This window comes from Lissotriton helveticus, chromosome 6, assembly GCF_964261635.1.
Source record: "Lissotriton helveticus chromosome 6, aLisHel1.1, whole genome shotgun sequence".
Taxonomy (NCBI): Eukaryota; Metazoa; Chordata; class Amphibia; order Caudata; family Salamandridae; genus Lissotriton; species Lissotriton helveticus.
This window is the reverse complement of record NC_136067.1, coordinates 1,960,097,177-1,960,117,482: the sequence shown is the minus strand read 5'-3', so window position 1 is coordinate 1,960,117,482 and position 20,306 is coordinate 1,960,097,177. Positions and strand designations below refer to the sequence as shown.

General features: G+C 51.0%; 1 protein-coding gene and 1 long non-coding RNA gene across 3 annotated transcripts in view; one reads left to right on the top strand and one right to left on the bottom strand.

Annotated features, from left to right (window-relative positions):
* LOC144763934 (dynein regulatory complex protein 1-like) overlaps positions 1-20,306 on the top strand; it is a 907,472-nt gene that overhangs the window by 197,233 nt on the left and 689,933 nt on the right. Inside the window, exon 5 of the mRNA XM_078649981.1 lies at positions 10,709-10,846. Within this exon, the coding sequence (XP_078506107.1) occupies positions 10,709-10,846 (138 nt within the window). The remainder of the gene's footprint in view (positions 1-10,708; positions 10,847-20,306) is intronic.
* LOC144763935 (uncharacterized) overlaps positions 1-20,306 on the bottom strand; it is a 232,840-nt gene that overhangs the window by 121,068 nt on the left and 91,466 nt on the right. The window lies entirely within an intron of this gene.

Sequence of the window (20,306 nt, the reverse complement as noted above, 5' to 3'; positions counted from 1 at the left end):
AACGAGGGCTTGGGTCACTGTTCTTCTGGTTTCCATCGGGATCCACTTGTAGATCCGGCGAAGCATTCAGAGGGTGTTGTAGCAGGAGGAGGAGACGACGCTGACCTGCTTGGACATGGAGAGGAAGGAGTCGAGGATGAATCCTAGGTTGCGTGCGTGGTACGTGGGCGTCGGTGCTGTTCCTACTGTTGTCGGCCACCAGGAGTCGTCCCAGGCAGACGGGGTAGGGCAGAGGATGAGGACTTCCATCTTGGCCGAGTTCAGCTTCAGGCGGCTGCTCCTCATCCACTCGGCGACTGCCTTCATGCGTTCGTGGAGGTTGCTTTTGGCGGTATGCGGGTCCTTGGTAAGGGAGAGGATGAGCTGGGTGTCGTCGGCGTAGGAGATGATGTTCAGGTCGTGTTGGCGGGCCACTTGTGCGACGGGGGCCATGTAGATGTTGAACAGCGTCGGGCTGAGGGATGAGCCCTGTAGTACGCCACAGATGAGGTTGGTTGCTTTGGATCCGTAGGGTGGAAGGCGCACACTCTGGGTTCTGCCAGAGAGGAAGGAAGTGGTCCAGTCCAGGGCTTTCTCCCAAATTCCGGCTTCTTGGAGGCGTGTTCTTAGTGTGTGGTGGCAGACCGTGTCGAAGGCGGCTGACAGGTCCAGGAGGATGAGGGCTGAGGTTTCGCCGTTGTCTAGTTGGCGTCGGATGTCGTCTGTGGCGGCAATGAGGGCTGTCTCAGTGCTGTAGTTCCGTCTGAATCCGGATCTAGGATGTTGTTGTCCTCGAGGTGGCGGGTCAGCTGTATGTTGGCGATTTTCTCAGTGACCTTTGCCGGGAAGGGGAGCAGGGAGATGGGGCGGAAGTTCTTGAGGTCCTTGGGGTCCGCCTTGGGCTTCTTGAGGAGGGCGTTGATTTCGGCGTGCTTCCAGCTTTCCGGAAATGTCGCTGAGTCGAAGGAAATGTTGATGACCTTTCGTAGTTGGGATGCAATGGTATTGTCTGCTTTGTTGAACACGTTGTTTGGGCAGGGGTCTGCTGGTGATCCCGAGTGGATGGAGTTAATGATCTTTCGTGTCTCCTCGTCTTTGACGTGGCCCCAGGAGGACAGCTGGTTGGTGCAGGTGGCGTTCGGGGTGAGGTCTGTCGTGGTCGGGCTGGCGGTGCATTACAACTGTCGTGGGTGTCGATGATCTTGCGGTGGAAGAATGTGGCCAGTGAGTCGCACAGTCCTTGTGAGGGCGGGATGTCTTTGGTGTTGGCGCTGGGGTTGGAGAGTCCCTTCAGGATGCTGAAGAGCTCTTTGCAATCGCGTGCGTTGTTGTCTAGGCGTGTTTTGAAGGAGGGACTCTTGGTTGTTCTGATGTGTTGGTGGTGTCTGCGAATGGCGTCCTTGTGGGCAGCGTGGTTCTCTGATGTGCGGTCTTGGACCCCTTTTTCCTCTAGCATCCGGCATGTGTGCTTGGAGGTCTGGAGTTCTTCGGTGAAGCAGGCGGCTTTCTTGCTGGATGGTTGATGGAGGGCGTCTTTAGCGGGGCGAGGGTGTTGGCGCATTCTTCGATCCACTGTCTGAGGTCTCGGGCTGCGGTGTCTGGACCGGTGGGGTCGGTTGGAGGGTCCAGGGCGAGGGCGGAGGTCAGTTGGTTCTTGGTGATTTTGCCCCAGCAGCGGTGAGGTAGCTGTTGGGTGTGGTGGTGTGTGGTTGCTTTCTTGAATTTGAAGTGGATGCAGTGGTGGTCGGTCCAGTGGAGTTTGTTGGTGTGGTTGAAGGCGACGTGGGTGCTTGTGGAGAAGATGGGGTCGAGCATGTGACTGGCAGCATGGGTGGGTTCGGTGACGAGTTGTTGGAGGCCGAGGTTGGCGAGGTTGTCGATCAGGGTGGCGGAGTTGGTGTCGTTATTGTTCTTGAGGTGGTAGTTCAGGTCCCCAAGGAGGATGTAGTCTGTGGAGGCGAGTGCGTGGGTGCTGGCGAGGTCGGCGATGGATTCGCTGAACGGGGCCCGTGGTCCGGGAGGTCTGTAGACGAGAGTTCCTCTGAGAGTGGTGTTGGGGTCGGTGTGGATCCGGAAGTGAAGGTGTTCGGCGAGGTTGAGAGAGTTGTCTGCGAGGGTGTGGACCTTGAGGGTGGACTTGTGGACGATGGCTATTCCTCCTCCGATTCTGTTGCCGCGGTCCCTGCGGGTGGTCTTGTAACCGTCTGGGATGGCTATGGCGATGTCTGGTGCCGAGAATTCGTTCCACCAGGTCTCGGTCAGGAATGCTACGTCTGGGGTCGTTGTATCGAGTAGGTCCCAAAGCTCAACGGCGTGTTTGCGTGCGGAGCAGGTGTTAAGGAGTATGCAACGGAAGTAGTTGGGTCCGGTCCTTGGGGGCTTGATGGTTCTGTCACAGGAGAAGCTGCAGGTGTGGCAGGAGAAGGGTCAGTGGGTGCTTTTCGGGGCAGCCTGGAAGCAACGGCGGTCCCGGCTGGTGTTGAGAGCTAGGAGGGCGCTGGCGTCGTATCGGAGTCTGGTGTTGCGGGGGGCGTGGGGTCCAGGGGTTCTGGTGCTGGGCGCGGTCCAGGCGCGGACGGGCGCAGGCGGGCTTGCCTTTGGCGCGCCTGCACGCTTCCGCGCGGCGTCCTTCATAAGAGGCGAGGTGGGAGGGTGGACTTGTGGACGATGGCTATTCCTCCTCCGATTCTGTTGCCGCGGTCCCTGCGGGTAGTCTTGTAGCCGTCTGGGATGGCTATGGCGATGTCTGGTGCCGAGGATTCGTTCCACCAGGTCTCGGTCAGGAATGCTACGTCTGGGGTCGTTGTATCGAGTAGGTCCCAAAGCTCAACGGCGTGTTTGCGTGCGGAGCGGGTGTTAAGGAGTATGCAACGGAAGTAGTTGGGTCCGGTCCTTGGGGGCTTGGTGGTTCTGTCACAGGAGAAGCTGCAGGTGTGGCAGGAGAAGGGTCAGTGGGTGCTTTTCGGGGCAGCCTGGAAGCAACGGCGGTCCCGGCTGGTGTTGAGAGCTAGGAGGGCGCTGGCGTCGTATCGGAGTCTGGTGTTGCGGGGGGCGTGGGGTCCAGGGGTTCTGGTGCTGGCGCGGTCCAGGCGCGGACGGGCGCAGGCGGGCTTGCCTTCGGCGCGCCGGCACGCTTCCGCGCGGCGTCCTCCATAAGAGGCGAGGTGGGAGGGAGGAGCAGCTGGGAGGCGGGGCGGCAAATGGGCATTGAGGACAGGACATAGAAGGCAAAGGAGGCGGGGCCGCAGGGGTGTAGCGGCGGGGAGCGGGGGGGTACAGGGGGCAGGGGGCGCTTATGAGCCCAAAACCGAAAACAATACAATAACTAAACAAAAATGAAAAAGTATAGAAAATAAAGAACAGAACAGTCACCAGACCAGAGGCACAAGAGCACACCAGCAGCGAACTCCTGGCAGTGGCAGCAGCGGGGGCAAGAGTCACGGGCGCACAGGAGGAGCCAGCGGCGTGGGGAGCGACCTGACCTGCGAGCAGGGTCAGGGGTTGAAGGTGATGTGGGAGCCTGTGGAGAAGACGGGGTCCAGCATGTGGCCGGTGGCATGGGTGGGTGCGGTGGCGAGTTGTCTGAGGCCGAGGTTGGCGTGGTTGTCGATCAGGGTGGTGGAGTTGGCGTCGTTGTTGTTTTTGAGGTGGAAGTTCAGGTCCCCAAGGGGGATGTAGTCCATGGAGGTGAGTGCGTGGGTGCTGGCGATGTCGGCGATGGAGTCGCTGAACTGAGCCCGGGGTCCGGGGGGCCTGTAGATGAGTGTTCCTCTGAGGGTGGTGTTGGGGTCGGTGTGGATCCGGAAGTGCAGGTGTTCGGCGGTGTTGAGGGTGTAGTCTGCGTGGGTGGCGACCTTGAGGGTGGACTTGTAGACGATGGCTATTCCTCCTCCAACTCCCTGCAGGTGATCTTGTAGCCATCCGGGAAGGCTATTGCGATGTCGGGTGCCGAGGAGTCGTTCCACCAGGTCTCGGTCAGGAAGGCCACGTCTGGGGCGGAGGTGTCGAGCAGATCCCAGAGCTCGACGGCGTGTTTGCGTGCGGAGCGGGTGTTGAGGAGTATGCAGCAGAGGTGGTTGTGTCCAGTCCTTGGAGGTTTGGTGGTTCTGTCACAGGTGAAGCTGCAGGTGCGGCAGGAGAAAGGTCCGTGGGTTTGTTTCGGGGCGGCCTGGACGTAGGTGTGGTTTCAGCCGGCATTGAGTCCGTGGAGGGTGCTGGTGTCGTAGTGGAGTCTGGTGGCATGGCGGTTGCCGGGTCCAGGAGTTCTGGCACTGGGCACGGTCCAGGCGCGAATGGGCGCAGATGGGCTTGCCTTTAGCGCGCCTTTGGAGCGCCAGCGGTGCGGCCGCACAGCGGCCGCCATTTAAGGCGCGGAGGGAGGAGCAGCTGGGAGGCGAGGGGGCGGGGCCGCAGGGGGTCCGCTGCGGGAAACGGGCGAGGGTACAGAAGGAAAAAAGGGGGGAGGGGGAAACAGGCAGGGCACTACGACTGAGGGCAGGAAAAACGTACAATACAATGCTAAACGGCACACAGCAGGGAAATACAGTGGCAGCAGCTAGGAATAAGAAAACAGTACAAAAACGTGCAAAACAATGCTAAATGGCACACAGCAGGGAAAAGCAGTGGCAGCAGAAAGGAATAAGAAACCAGTCAAACAGTCAGCACAGCAGGATCGAACTTATGGCAGCGGCAGCGGCCGCGAAGGGGGAAGGCACTGGCACACTGGTGGAGCTGTACGGCAGGAGGGGAGCGACCTGGCCTGCAAGCAGGGTCAAGGGTCGCTCTCACTGCCGCGCCACGGCCGCCATTTAAGGCAGGGAGGGAGGGAGGAGCAGCTGGGAGGCGGGAACGGGGCGGCGGGGCGGCGAGGGGGCGGGGCCGCAGGGGGTCCGCGGCGGGAAACTGACGAGGGTACAGAAGGAAAAAAGGGGGAGGGGGAGACGGGCAGGGCGCTACGGCTGAGGGCATGAAAAGCGTACAATACAATGCTAAATGGCACACAGCAGGGAAATACAGTGGCAGCAGATAGGAATAAGAAAACAGTCAAACAGTACAAAAACGTGCAAAACAATGCTAAATGGCACACAGCAGGGAAAAACAGTGGCAGCAGAAAGAAATAAGAAACAAGTCAAACAGTCAGCACAGCAGGATCGAACTTACGGCAGCGGCCTCGAGGGGGAAGGCACTGGCACACGGGTGGAGCTGTGCGGCAGGAGTGGAGCGACCTGGCCTGCACGCAGGGCCAAGGGTCGCTCTCACTGCCACGCAGCGGCCACCATTTAAGGCGGGGAGGGAGGGAGGAACAGCCGGGTGCGGGAAGGCAAGGGGGCGTGCCGCAGAGGTCCGCAGTGGGAAACGGGCGAGGGTACAGAAGGAAAAAAGGGGGAGGGAGAAACGGGCAGGGCGTTACGACTGAGGGCAGGTAAAAGCCTGTACGAGCTAAGGACCTCGCTGCCCAAGCCTTCGCATGCTCAGGACTACACTGCCCAAGCCTGCGAATGCTCAGGACTTTACTGTCCAAGCCTGCATGTGCTCAGGACTCTGCTGTCCAAGCTTGTGCATGCTCAGGACCTTGCTGCCCAAGCCTGTGCATGAGCAGGACATCACTTCCCAAGCCTGCACATGGTCAGGACCTCGCTGCCCAAGCCTGCGCATGCTCTGGACTTTGCTTCCCAATCAAGCGCATTCTCAGGACTTTGCTGCCAAAGCCTGCGCATGCTTAGGACTTCGTTGCCCAAGACTGCACATGCTCAGGACATCGCTGCCCAAGCCTGCGCATGCTCAGGTCTTCACTGCCAAAGCCTGCATATGCTCAGGACTTCACTTCCCAAGCCTGCACGCATGCTCAGGACTTCGCTTCCCATGCCTGCGCATGCTCAGGACTTCGCTGTCCACGCCTGTGCAATCTCAGGACTTCTTTTCTGCCCAAGCCTGCCCATGCTCAGTACTTCTTCGCTGACCAAGCCTGTGCAATCTCGGGACTTCTTTGTGGACAAAGCTTGCATATGCTCAGGACTTCGCTGCCCATGCCTGCGCATGCTCAAGACTTCTTTGCTGCTCAAGCCTGCGCATGCTCAAGACTTACCTTCCCATGTCTGCTCATGCTCAGGAATTCACTGCCCAAGCTTATACATGCTCATGAGTTCGCTGCCCAAGCCTGCGCTCGCTCAGGACTTCGCTGCCAAAGCCTGCACGTGCTCAGGACTTCGCTGCCCAAACCTTCGCATGCTCAGGACTTCGTTGCCCAAGACTGCCATGCTCAGGACTTATGCTGTCCAAGCCAGTGCGTGGTCAGGACTTCACTGCCCAAGTCTGCGCATGCCCTGGTCTTCGCTGTCCATGCCTGGGCATGCTCAGGACTTCTCTATTGCCCAAGCATGTGCATACTCAGGACTTCTTCGCTGCCCAAGCATGCTCAGGACCTCTTCGCTGCCCAAGCATGCGCATGCTCAGGACTTTGCTAACCCAAGCATGCGCATGCTCAGGACTCTGCTGCCCAAGCATGCGCATGCTCGGGACTTTATTGCCCAAGCCTGCGCATGCTCAGGACTTCGCTGCCCAAGCCTGCGCATGCTCAGGACTTCTTCACTGCCCAAGCATGCGCATGCTCAGGACTTCTTCGCTGCTTAAGCATGCGCGTGCTCAAGACTTCTTCACTGCCCAAGCATGCGCATGATCAGGACTTCTTTGCTGCCCAAGCATGCGCATACTCAGGACTTCGCTGCCCAAGAACGCGAATGTTCATGACTTCTTCGCTACCCAAGCATGTGCAACCTCAGTAATTCTTCACTGCCCAAGCCTGCACATGGTCAGGACTTCTTTGCTGCCCAAACCTGTGCATGCTCAGGACTTCACTGCCCAAGCCTGCGCATGCTCAGGACTTTGCTGCCCAAGCCTGCGTATGCTCAGGACTTCGCTGCCCAACCATACTCATGCTCAGGACTCCACTGCCCAAGCCTGCACATGCTCAGGACTTCACTGCCATTGCTTTGCTTCCATATTTAGTAATACCTCTTTGCACTCTACCCATTTGAGTAATTATCGTCTCCATCCCCCAAGGACAGGTCTGGTTGGGGATTTCCAGAACAGAGGCATTTGTGGATGAGCTAGTATGTGGGCTAACCTTGTAAATTTGGAAGTGATTACATTAGATTTAGGTCTTGAAAACAGCCCAAACAGGTGCACCTCTGCAGGCTTGATAAGAATTCTATCTGTGGGATTGTTAATAAAATTCAGCACTGTATCCTAATAGTTCGCAAATACTGGGCCATCCCACACCATATGGTAAAGGTTATTCCCCTCTGCGTGACAACGTGGGAAGACAGCATGTGCCCCAGGGATCATAAGGTTAAAGCTTTTAGGTGTAAAATACACCATATGAAGATAGTAAACCAGGTATTACAGGAGGAGGTCATTTCTGAATATTATCCGAGTCGTTATCGGAAAGCACAAGTCCCATGTCAGAGGCCCAGTTTGCAAGCAGCCCATTCAGGTCACACTTAGGGGCCGAATATGATAGAGGATTTTCCGCCTCCTCCGGGCCGGCGGAAGCCACCGCCGGCCCGGAGGAGGCGGAAAATCCTCTGCGGAGTCACCAAAGACCCACCGCCGCATTACGATGGCTGGTGGGTCTTGGATTCTGTCCGCTGCTTTTCCGCCGCGGTCGGATTACAACCGCGGCGGAAAAGCTCTCCTTTGGCTGGCAGTGTCTATCAGACACCGCCAGCCAAATTAGGAAGCATTAGTAAACATGCTTTTCCGCGGCGGTTTTTCCGCCGTGGAAAAGCATGTGTACTTTTGCTTTTAGGGGCCCGTTGCGGGCCCCCAGGGCGTAGGCGGGTGGGGGGTGCACATGGGGGGTACCTATGGTACCCCCCAGCATTTACATGCACAAAGCGGCAGGCACCGCGCGGTGCCTGCCGCTTTGTGCATGTAAATGTTACACATGCACTTTTAACATTGCGGCGGGTGCTGCTTGAAGCAGCACCCGCCGCAATGTTAAATATCCAGGATGTGACCGCCAGGGTGGCGGTCACATCCTGATTTGCATGGAGGGACCTCCGCAGTCCATGCGGACGGTCCGTCCGCCATCCTAATCGGCCCCCTAGTTGGGGCTTGGAGCGCCTGAAATAAGAAGGCTATTGCCCTAACATTACTATTAGTAGTTCATGTGTCCTTAAACAACCATGTTCCGGGGGATCCAGAACTCCACAGTTCCATGTATTTCATGCTGCGGCTCCCACCGCCCCATAGTAGTAAGTGCTGTGCAGGGAGCTCATAATCAACCACATCTTGAAAGTTCCTCAACTGAAAATATGCAAACTATTTTAAGCGTGTGGTCATACCCTTCCTCTCCCATGCAACTGACACCAGTTGCCCTCATGTGGAAGCAGTATTAATGCTGTTAAGGGTAGATCTTTCTAATAAGGGAGTCAAGTATGTGCCTTGAAAAGCCCTGGGCCATGCAAATTGGAGGGTGCCGAGCAGCCGCCCAGTGGAGCACTCTTTCATTTGGTAATATGGATTGAGCAATAAAGTTAGTAGCACATCTTGCGTGGGCACCAATCATGCCCCAGTGGCTGCATTCAGAAATGTCATGATGCCCATTTAACAGAGATCCTGATGACCTTGCTGTCTGGTGACAGCAAGGATGGATCTAAAGCATTGGTCCCAGTCACGGTGTGAAGACATGTGAGGGCATCTGCTGGTCTTAAGTTAATGTAAGAGGTAGACAGTGCTTGCATGAAGCTGGCCAGCACCACACTGCAGACTAAAAGTACTAGTTATGTTGGGTACAAATTACATTTCCTGTAGGCCTGTAGGGCCATGTGTGAACTATGAGTGTAAATGGGACACTGCTGCATTGATTGGTAAAGAGGTAACATCTATATGTCCCTGTGGGTCTTGAACCTGGGATTTATGACATCCGTAGGGTTAGAGATGGTACGTAGTGGGTCAGGGAAAATGCAGGCTCACCGCAGTCAATATTGTGAAATGTACCTCTGCAGGCCCTTGACCTCTAGTCACTCAGTACCACCTCATGATGATTGAGGCTACCTGGGCTGCAGGGAGCTCATGGCCAATGAGTGGATCTTTTTTCTGAGAGGCGACCTCCACACAGTTTTCAGGCAGATGGAAATGTTGCATTTTAAACATCTCTGACATGAACAAAGATGGGCACGTTTACAAAGAACAACTATTATTCAAATATAACTGGATAAAAAGATTATGGACAAAGAGGCACTAAATAACTTAATATTGCTAACACCCATCACAGGAATCTTAGCAAAGCCATGCTAGCATTAACTTATTTTTCTTAAACTGAATACAATACAGCTTACAACACAAACTGTAAATGCATCTCTCTGAGGAGCAGCATTTAAATGAGGGAGCATGTAAAATGTTCTAGTGGCAATGGAAAGAATAATCAAAGTGTATGTCTCAACAAGAAAAAGTGTTTGAAAAACTGTGGATCCTGATTAAAGGACGAAAGCAGTCACCCACCCAAGGGTGGCATGCTTCATCACAGGCGTCCTCCTCACACCGGCACTGTTTGGGATGCCAGGGTGGGCAACGACCCTCATGGAGGGGAGCTCTTGAGGTGTAGTTGTTGAAGAGGGCCCTCTATGAGTACTGGATAATAAATCAGATGCGCTTATGAAAAGGGAGAATGAAATAAAGATAACTTTTATTCTTGTCTTCAGTGGGTAGGTGTTAAAAGATACGACAGTGGATAATTCAACCCAACAAGAGAAGTCAACATGATTCTGTCTTTTTCAGTACCCTCGTCCCACAGAGAGGTGTGCAGGCATCATTGTTCTAGACTGATCCCACTCTCTGCCAACAGTACTCGTCTTGGGAGTGGAGAAACAGAATGAAACAAATTATACCAAACCAGTGGCTATTTGTAGAGGTTAGTACTACTGGCAGCTGAACGCCCGATTGAATTAGGTTGGATCTCTACTCTCCCTCCAAATGAGGCATGAGCAATCTTGTTGCTTCAGATGTCAAGCCTACAGTGCTGTCTGAAAGAATAGTGAGCAAAGCTCAAATAAGATTCTGAGGATGAGATAGACATAAAAGCTATCTAATCAATAGCAACGGACTGACCCAAAGACCACTATGTGTATATATTTTAAAGTAAAGGAGACATTACTTCTTTGACAGCATACAGCTAAAGTTGTGTCTAGGCAAGACCTAAACATATAGGGTGTTTTTAACAGGGTAAGTACAAAAGGTTCATGTCATCCCATGCAGAGACTAGCAGCACATATTTTTAATTACTAAAGCACAGTTTCCTACTTTCCCACAAGATGTTGATTTCTCACACAGGACGAAAGTGATTGGACCATCACTTAGATGTTTACTGAAGGCAAGACATATTTCCTTGCCCTATCATTTCCTGGTCCTTACCTGAAAGCATAACACAGCTCAGCAATGGTCATGTGTGAATTTAAAGCTTCATTTATCTAAAGCATCACCAAACCTTCTATTGGTACTTCTAAAAAAAATCCTAAATATGCTGGTGAAGATGTAACTTGTTTTATGTGTGGAACTTAATTACTATTAATATAGTATAGTCCATGTGTAATCCATAGTTTTGTTATTGTGAGGATCCTGTTTTGTTTGTCACTCATCTGCTGTAATTGTTATAAGCTCAGATAAACATATTTGGCAGGGTGAACAGCTGTAAAGCAGCCATATAACAAAAAATGTTGTACTTTTGAAGGAGCTGAAAGTGAAAGATGAACAGTATGTAAAGGACCTGAAGAAGCATGCAGAAGACATTGATCTGCTAATTGAGAGGATGGAGGAACAGATCAGAAGCCTGACAAAGACCTACATTGAAGAATTCCTGCAGATTGAGGTAGACTAGAGTTTAGAAGGGAACTATTTTGGATAGTGGTATGAAAAAGTCCTAACCTTTCTGTCTCCTTTCCATTAGCATATGCAGCCTTTGTTGTCTTGCAGCATATAGCTGAAACACTTACTCTTCTATCACCTCATTTGACCCTACCTTTTCCCCTCCCTGCTCCCACTAAGGGACCACCATAGATAACAGCAACTCTCCTTCTACTCCAGGTGGGACTGAGTGTCTATCTTGCATCCACCAAACTAGTTTCCACATTCACCACTCCTCTAGAGCAGCTGGCTCAGACATGCTAAGGTACATAAGTCACACCATCACCCCGGTTATTCCCTTGACCTCCAATCCCATTACTGCAAATATTGTGAGTGCACCTAGGATTCTTCCTATATCCAAATCGGTGACACCCCTGTAATTTGATTGCCCGAACTGGGCTAACAACATGACTGCTACGATCCAGTATTGCCTCTTAGCCATGGGCTGCACTTCTGACCCTCTAACTTACTTCTAAATCCTACCTTGCTACCGCAGGGTCTTCTGGACCAATATCCTTCTAACCCTTCATCCCCAAACTCACCCCTCCTGTTTCTATAGGCTCTTCCTCGCCAGTTTCTCTATATCCCTTCATCCCCTAGTTCATCCTGCTGCCCGGTCCCCTGCTCTAGGTCTCGGAAACCCACCCCCACACCTCATTGGAAGCCAGACTGGACGAGAGCATACTTTTCCTCCAGCAACTCAAGGCGGATGTTCAAAGCCTATTACACATCACCTCCGAGTTGTTCTTTAATCAGAGGTTAAGCTGGTCCTCAAAGACTTACTACCATAACCACGCACTTCCCTCTAACACCGGCACCAGGCTTCCAGCATGCCCCCATCAACTAGGACCTCACCAAAAATGGCTTATTCGCTCCAAAGATGTATAACCGCACTCCACCCTAATGATACCTCTCAGCCCTCTAGATTAAAAGATGTAGTGTCTGACAAGGATCTTCATTCCCTCCTACTCTCATATGATCCAACACACTCCGCTAACACAGTTAACATGTACCAAATAGAGTCAATCCATATGGATCCTTTCAGAGAACCTAGGGTAAACCCCAGAGAACAACCTTACTAGAGTCACCACCACACTTTCTACCACAGTGGACACCAATCCAAAACTTAAATGCATGCTTCTCCATTGCAGATCAGCAGTAAGACACGCTGCAGATGTTGCTGCCCTCATTCTTGCACATGGTCCTGACCATGTAGTGTTAACTTAAACCTGGTTAAATTACTCATCTGCACCTATCGTTGACATACTAGTGCCTCCTAACTATGACATCATTAGGTTAGATAGATCTAGTGGACAAGGTGAAGGCATCGCCTGTATACATCGTAACAGTCTATTAGTCAGACAATCGCAATCTACTGTCTTGTCGCCATGCAAATACCTATGCCTAGCGGTTGCTTTTAGCAACAGGCATTTATACAAATTCCAGATGCTCTACCACCTTCCACCAGACAACCTTCCCTTCATAGAACAAATCATGTAAATCCTCTCATCTAACGCAGAACTTCAAGCCACTCAGATCTTCCTGGGAGATTTCAACCTCCACTGGAATTACATGAATGACGCAGCAGTCAATAGCCTTAAATCCTTCTTGGTAGATCTTAACCGAATCCAAATGTGTGACAGCCCTAAGCCCGGTAAGGTCAACTCCATTCATCTTGAATCTATCCTCCTGTGTAACTGGACAGACCAATATTGCCATCACCTTCCTCATCTCAGATTCTGTGAGAGTTAATAAGTCCAGCCTAAGAAACCCAGACACTGGAAAAGAAGCCTGCGCAACATCAACTTGGGTAATCTGACTGCCCTTATATTTAGCATCCTGCCCTTTCCGGTGGACATGTCGTTTGTCCATGGCCTTACAGACCACCATAACTGCTCCATGACAAGTGTTCTAGACCCGATGACACCTCTATAGCCAAAACGATTGTTCTCCAAACTCTACTACCTTAGCACAATGGTAGTCTAAATACAGAAAGCCGAAATCGGAGACTATCGGAAAGATTGTGGTGATCCTCTCCCTCCCTCAAACATCTCAACCATCTGAGATCATTGAGAAATATCTACAGCAATTGCATCAGATGCTCTAAAGCTAGCTCTTTCAGCAACCAACTACAGCAAGCAAAAAAACGACCAAATAAATTGCTTTAGCCCTTCAAGCTTCAAGTAAACAGTCAACCTCACCTTCCCTCAGCAAGTCCTGGTCAGCAGCCTAACTGCAAAGAATTAGCTGACTACTTCTTTGAAAAGACAGCTAAGATCAAATCTGAACTACAGTAAGCCTTGGAGCACCTATCGATCACACCTTCTAGCCCCCTCCTTCCTCCTTGGTCTGATGTGACCTTGCCTGGTCGAGTTTTACTCCTCAAAGACAATGCTGCCGGGAGCATATTCAAAACTTTGGATGAAAGCACTATATACAAAACTCTTGCTACTCTGAAACCATCTAACAATTTTAATGACCCCTTGCCATCGAACTTCTCTGCGATCAGAGCTTCCATACTCCAACTCTAGACTAAGATAGTCAATGCTGCACGACTGCAAGGTGCTATTCCAGATTGCCTAAAGTCTGGGCAGCTCCCTGTACTTTAAAAAACAAACATCCGCAGATCACTCTGACCTACACAATTTCTGCCCAATTGCCAAAATTCCCACACTGGCAAAGCTCCTTGAGAAATGTGTTCACGTCCAGCTTTGTTTTTTTTTAGTTTTTTTTTTTATAACAAATTTTTATTAGTTTTGAGACAAAGCATACGTCAATTGCAACAGTTCCCGCCTCCCCTCAATCACATTCAAGTGGGTCCGTCCGATGTAGTCCTAGGTAGTAGTCCACATACTAAGCTCCGCCCATCGGATATGGACCCATACGGGCTACCCCAACTAAATGTTTGTAATGTTTAAGGGAATTCAAGGTTAAAACGCAACCCCCCCCCCACCCAACCCCCCGCCATCGGTGTCTTGTGCCAGGACAGCCGCTGTGGGTATGAAGCATAGGTTTGTCAGTTAGAAAAACATGTAATGTATCTGTTGTGATATAGGTGCACCGTCTAGTTATGGTGCTAGTCTTCTTGGTCAAGCCGTGTATCATAGTCGCATAGTGCTTGCACCAGGACCTCCCATGCCTGCCGCGCCTCCAAAGCCTTGTCGTTCTGCTGTCGCCGCGCTAATTGAAATCGTAATGTGCTCTCACCACCCGCCCATTTAAGAAACTCAGTTCGCCACCTAATATCCGTTGGTCCCAGATGTGCCTTCCAGTGTCGTGTGATTTCGCGCTTCGCCAGGATAAGACCCTTATCTATGAATTTGCTCGTGATTTTGGTTTTAGGGGTGTGCGGTAACCAATGGAGGACCCCAACAGCCATATCAAACTGTAAATCGCGCTCTGAAACCGTGTTAAGTGTATCTCCCACCTTTTGCCAATAGAGACCTAAACTAGGGCATGACCAGAGCATGTGGGCAATCTCCACTCCCACCGTCCCACATCTGGGGCAAGCCGCAGTTCACGTCCAGCTTTGTAACACATTGATCAATTTCGACTTCTAGACCAATTCCAATCCGGTTTCCGTCAGGGTCATAGCACAGAATCTACTCTCACTCACCTTGTAGACGATATGCTAAGAATACTTGATCAGAATGAATCCTGCCTTTTGATCCTCCTCAACCTATTGTCAGCTTTTGATACTGTTAAGCACGAGAACATAATCAACCTATTTGAACACAGGATGGGGCTTTCTGAGCCTGTACTAAACTGGTTCTGCTCATTTCTCCACAATAAAACCCAAAGATTCAAGGTGAACCAGTCTTTATCTGATCCCTCACTTGTCACTTTGGGGGTACCACAGGGGTCCGCGCTTTCACCAACTCTCTTCTGAAATGATCCAGCATTCACTATCACATGTATGCCGATGACACCCAACTGTACTTGAAAACTAAACTCAATTTTACAGAAAACACAAAGTTGGCTGACACTTAACCACCTGAAATGAAACGCTCTTAAAATAGAATTCCTCTTAACCGCGCCACCCAAGCAGTCACCAGTCATCGAAGAATGGATGAATCAACTAACAGCTCTTAAGTGCATGTCACACATCATTGATTCCACAAACTCATTGGAAATAATGCTAGATTAGAGTCTGAACATGCAGAAGCACATTAGTGCACTCACCAAAGGAGCGAACTTCCAACTCCGATCTTAAGGAAAATCAAACCTTTCCTCCCCTCTAATGACTTAAAGGTTGCAGTGCAAGTCCTAGTGATCTTTAAGCTGGATTATGGAAGCGCAACCCTCCACAACCTTCCTAGATCGAAGACGGCTCTACTTAGGGCCGTTCTCAACTCTGCTGCAAAACTCATAAAAGGTTCTAGATGAAATAATCATGCCACGCCTGAGCTGATATCCCTAAATTGGCATCCATATGAAGCAAGGATACAACTCAAAATCGCATGCATGGCCCACAAAGCCATTCATTTCAACACCCCAATATACCTCGTTCAAAAACTGGAGCTCTCTGGTGGCTCTAGATCCTCTAGAAGGGCCAGCACATTACTGCTCAAACCACAGAAATCCTATAAAAAGAAAACTTACAATCAAGCCTTCATGGTATCGTCCAGAGAATATGGAACTCCCTGCCCCCTGAAGTCAGAATTGCATCCCTCTATTGCCTTTTTCAAAAAGGAAGTTAAAGCGATATTGATGAAGAAACTTCTTCCTTAGAACCCTATCTTCCAAGGCCCTCGAAGACACACTAGTTTCTACAAGTCTATCAAGATTATGTGTTGATGCGTTAGCTTTCTGTTACTTCCTCTTTTACCTTTCGCGATTGCTATATAGTAAAGCGCTCTGATACCCCTGTAGTCATGTTTGCGATATAGATTGAATCCCTCTATTGCCTTTTCAAAAAGGAAGTTAAAGCGATAGTGATAAAGAAACTTTGTTCCTTAAAACCCTAGCTCCCAAGGCCCTCAAGGACACGCTAGTCTCTATGAGACTGTGATGATTGTATGTTGTTCTGCTGGTTTTCTGTTACTTCCTCTTATACCTTGTATGATTGCTAAATCGTAAAGTGCTCTGGTACCCCAAGTGGTCATGTTCATGCTATATAAAACCTTTTGAATAAAAATAAGTAAAAACAGGGAAGGGTGGGGTACAATGAAGATATAACCACTTTTACCCAGTTTAACTCCTTATACTAGGTCAGTCTAACCTAACTGTGGGAACGAGGCTACAAGCTGATGTAAAGGCTTTACTATAACGTAAAACTAATCCCATTCCTTAGCAATGTAACAATGTCTTATTGGTCCGTAGATGCTGCTAGTTTCCCCAAAGTGACAGTACATCCTACTTCTCCAGTATTAGGGGTGTCTTTCATAGATTCACATGCTTGAATATTCCCCGTCGTCGAAGTGGGAGTCCCACGGTACATAAAATAGCAGTAACATATGCATGTATACATGAAAAATATCATAAATAAAAATATACATATATATAATGTAATAAATTGTAAATTCTAAAAGTACCATAGAACATAATAGGCCCATCTAAAAGCCTAAGGGAGAACTCACTTTAGTAGCATGTTAGTGTCATTATGTGTTGGTCCACATTCCAGCCAATCAGGCTGTAGCCTCCTCTAGAACCTTCTCCTCAGAAGCCCAAATCCTCAGATTTTCTACCGCACGTCGTGTGAAGGGAGTCTCCCTGAGCTCTGCTCAGTTTTCTTCAACTCTAACTGTTTTTTCATCAGAAAATGTCTTCAAATAAGAAATCTTTATTTAAAGCCTGCCCTTCTTGTGGTAAACAGCGCCTTTTCCACGAGGATCCACACAGTAAATGCATTTACTGTCTCTACCCAGACCACGAGGTGAAAAACTGTCGCACTTTCCCTCCAAAGACTCTGAGGGATAGAGAGGCCCGTCTCCTTCTGTGGCTACAGAATTTGAAGACTTCAGAGTCTGTGGTTTCTGACGTAGAAAGTTTATCATCTGTTATTTCTAAATCCTCTCAGAAGTGTGGGTCTAAGACTGAGGTTCCATCTCCTTTTCTGAAGAAGAGTAGACTGTTGGAGTCCTCCAGGATTGTCTCCCCACAGGATTTGCTTCAGGGCACGTCTACGGGACCTAGTTCTCTGACGTCTGCGCCCAAAGCCTTGCCTTCCATTAAAAAATCTGGCATTGGCTCGTCGACGGGCTCGTCGACGCGTCCGTCGACGTCTTCAGCGACTGCGAAGTCAGTGACTGTCACCTCTACGTCGACAACATGTACTATGTCGACCAGCGCTACGTCGACGACAATCACCTCGTCGACGGCGGCCCAGAAGGTGAGACCCATCACTTCTATTGTGAAGATCTCGTCGACGACCGTCAAAGCGAAACCGTCGACGACTAAGTCATCGTCGACGCGAACGGCGTCGACGAAGATCAAGCCTTCTAGAAGCAGCTCGTTGACGGGCCCGTCGATGGTTGTCTCGTCGACGGTGCCTCCGTCGACCATCTTAACATTGTCGACGGCTTCGTCGACGGCTGTCATCCCGTCGACGTCTACGTCATCGTCGACGATCAAGGCTCCAACCTCGTCGACGGCTCCGTCGACGGCTCCGTCGACGGACAAGAAATCTTCGTCGACGAAGGAAAAACCTTCAATTTCAGCACCGATTACCTCTATGGCGACGACGCAGACACCTCAGGTTGATTCTAACACTGCCACATTTACGTCAACGGGCTCGTTGACGTCTCATCAACCTTTGCCGAAAACAGCTGCCATCTATACAGTGGTTACTGCTTCTTCTTTGAGGAGAGTACCTCTCATCCAACTGAGTCCAGTGAGAAGTGGAACTCATCTCCCAGATCAATTGTTCCAGTCTGGTGAGGAAGAATCCGGAAACGATTCAGAGGTGGAAGGACTATTTAAACAGGCATCCAGTCCATCTGATTTACACATTAAGTGCCAGGAGTATAGTGATGAGGGTGATGTAGTGGATAACGTCAAAGATGGGAACAAATTATTTCCTGTTGATGCATCAGAACCAGTGCCTTCGGAACCAATTACATAGATACCTCTATCTCTGGTTGTAGGAGAGTAGGGTCTGCTATCCTATGGTCACCCCAAATTTTTGCTTTTTGCTTCACTGGTTTTCGACTACTGAGGCTGTGGGCCTGCTGATCAGACCCCCAGCCTGCTGTTCTCTCACTAAATTAATGACACATGTGCTATAGGCACATACCAATTGGAAATGGACTCCTTGTCAGCCCCTGTAGAATGCACTATAGGTGCACAGGGCACAGGAGCCACTAAGGCCTACCAGGGGCTGCAGCATATCTTTTGCCACCCCTGGCTGGTTCTTAAATTGACACAACTGGCTGATCACTCAGCTGGGGTAAGGTGGTGTACACACCCCTTGCTTAGATATAGTATACCTATGTCTAAACCTATATCTGGACACATGTAAACCTGTGAGCCACTCCTATAGACAGGCCTCACCAATCCTGGAGGCTGGGTGCATGGTTTTTATGTGAGATGGAGCTCTAGCTTGAGCTGAGCCTGTCTGCAGCCGTCGGGAACAAATCCCTAAGCTGTTTCAGGATAATGCCATACCATATACTATTAAGTGCCTTATAATCCTCGCGGTTATTTAGCAACTTTGGTTTGGCTTTATCAAAACATGTCGTGTAAGGTGTCATACGCTTTGGAATACCATCCCCTCGCCAGTTCTGGCGACGGGGATGGCATTCCACCCCTCTAGAGGGGTAAGACATGTTACTTCACTTTAATGCGGTTGATTTCTCCAAAGGCCTTAAGATCCACAAAATGGATGCCTCTGCCACAGACAAATGTCTGGACCCCTGGAGCTGACCGAAACTCAGTCAAGGGGGTCCTGGACAAAGGGTTTCCTGTCACAGGAGGGTGTCACCGCCCTCCAGACAGGAGATAGTGTATTGTAGCAGGGAGGTTTGAAAGAAACCAGACACTGCCTGGGGCGCACAAGGCTGCCCCTTGCATAATCCGGCCAAACCGGTTCTGGGGCACTCCAGCCCTCGTGCCAGGGCGGCCTGGATCAAAGGAAGGGGGTGTATCCACCCACTTCCTGGGTCCCACCCATAGGAGGGGACCTAGCAGGTAATCACGCCCACCAGATTCGAATAAGAGTGGGAGCAGTGCCAATGCACATCAGATTTCCTGGAAGAAACATTTGAAACGATATTCTGGACCCTTCGCCCTCCATCTCAACGTGGAAGCCCGAAGAATCTCCCTTGTGGTCAAGGAGTGACCACCCTGCAGCAGCAGGCACCATCCAGCCCTCGACGTCTACTTAGTTGCAGTTCCCGCCGGAACTCGAGCGACTGAGATCGACGAGATCAAGCCTGCCCAGCTTCTAACAGCCCGATCCACAGTCCCTGCAAAGCTGAGACCCGTGGAGGCGACCGGAAGCGTGGGGCACGCCATCTTGAAGTGACCACGAGACGCTGACCGTGCAGCCCACGAGTGACCCTCGAAGCTGTACACCGGGGTTTGAGAAGCCCCCACCCTGAGCTACTCCTGAGCCGAAGTTCAGCCCTCCACACTCGACGAGTGCTGCGTGGGGCCCTTTGGCACGATTTGGCTCAACGCATTTGCCCGGTCACTTGCCAGCTGGCTTGTGGTCCCTGTGCCGACGAACTACCTAAAAAGACTTGTGATTCTGGTTGCTCCAGATCCACACCAGCTCCCCTGAAAAGGAGCCCCGACTCTGACCTTCCTGGTCCGAGTGAGAAGCAATCTTCCGATCCTGCGTGGATTGCTCTTACCAAGGCTTGTTTGCTCCAAACTTGAAGCCGACTGCACCGACGGTGAGAGCCTGCGTGGGACAGATCGTGACCTGCTCCTGGACGTCGCAGATGCCCCAGAGCCCACGTGACAGCGGAGAGAAGCTCCTCGACGACCACCTGATTGCGCCCGACATTGCCTGGTTCCGTCCTGGTTCCACCCTGGTCACTGCTGAGTGACCCAGACTCTGTCCCCTCTGCTTTCAGGTACTCTACAACTTGAGTCCACCCCTGGACTCCACCGGACACTTCGTCTTCACCCTGCCTGCAGCCCTTTCAGCTTCAAGCACCAAGAGCCTGCGTGTCAAAACCCGACGCCACTTCGACCCTGTGCACCCACTTCCTGTGGGTGAGGTAACTTTGCTCCGCCGGTATTCCCACACTGGTGCACACCTCTAGGGTCTGTGTGTTAAGTTTTGTTCCTCTAGGTTCAGCGGAAGTGTCCTTAAACTTTAACTCTTTGACTTTTACGCACCACTGGTTAACATTGGTGCATGCGTGCGCTTTCCGCACATCTCCCGAATCCCGAGGGCCATTCCCGACTTCAGCATTGCTTGTCCTGACTGCTCCCAGCGATTCCCTAGGCCCTAGGCCTAACCACTGCTCGAGTGG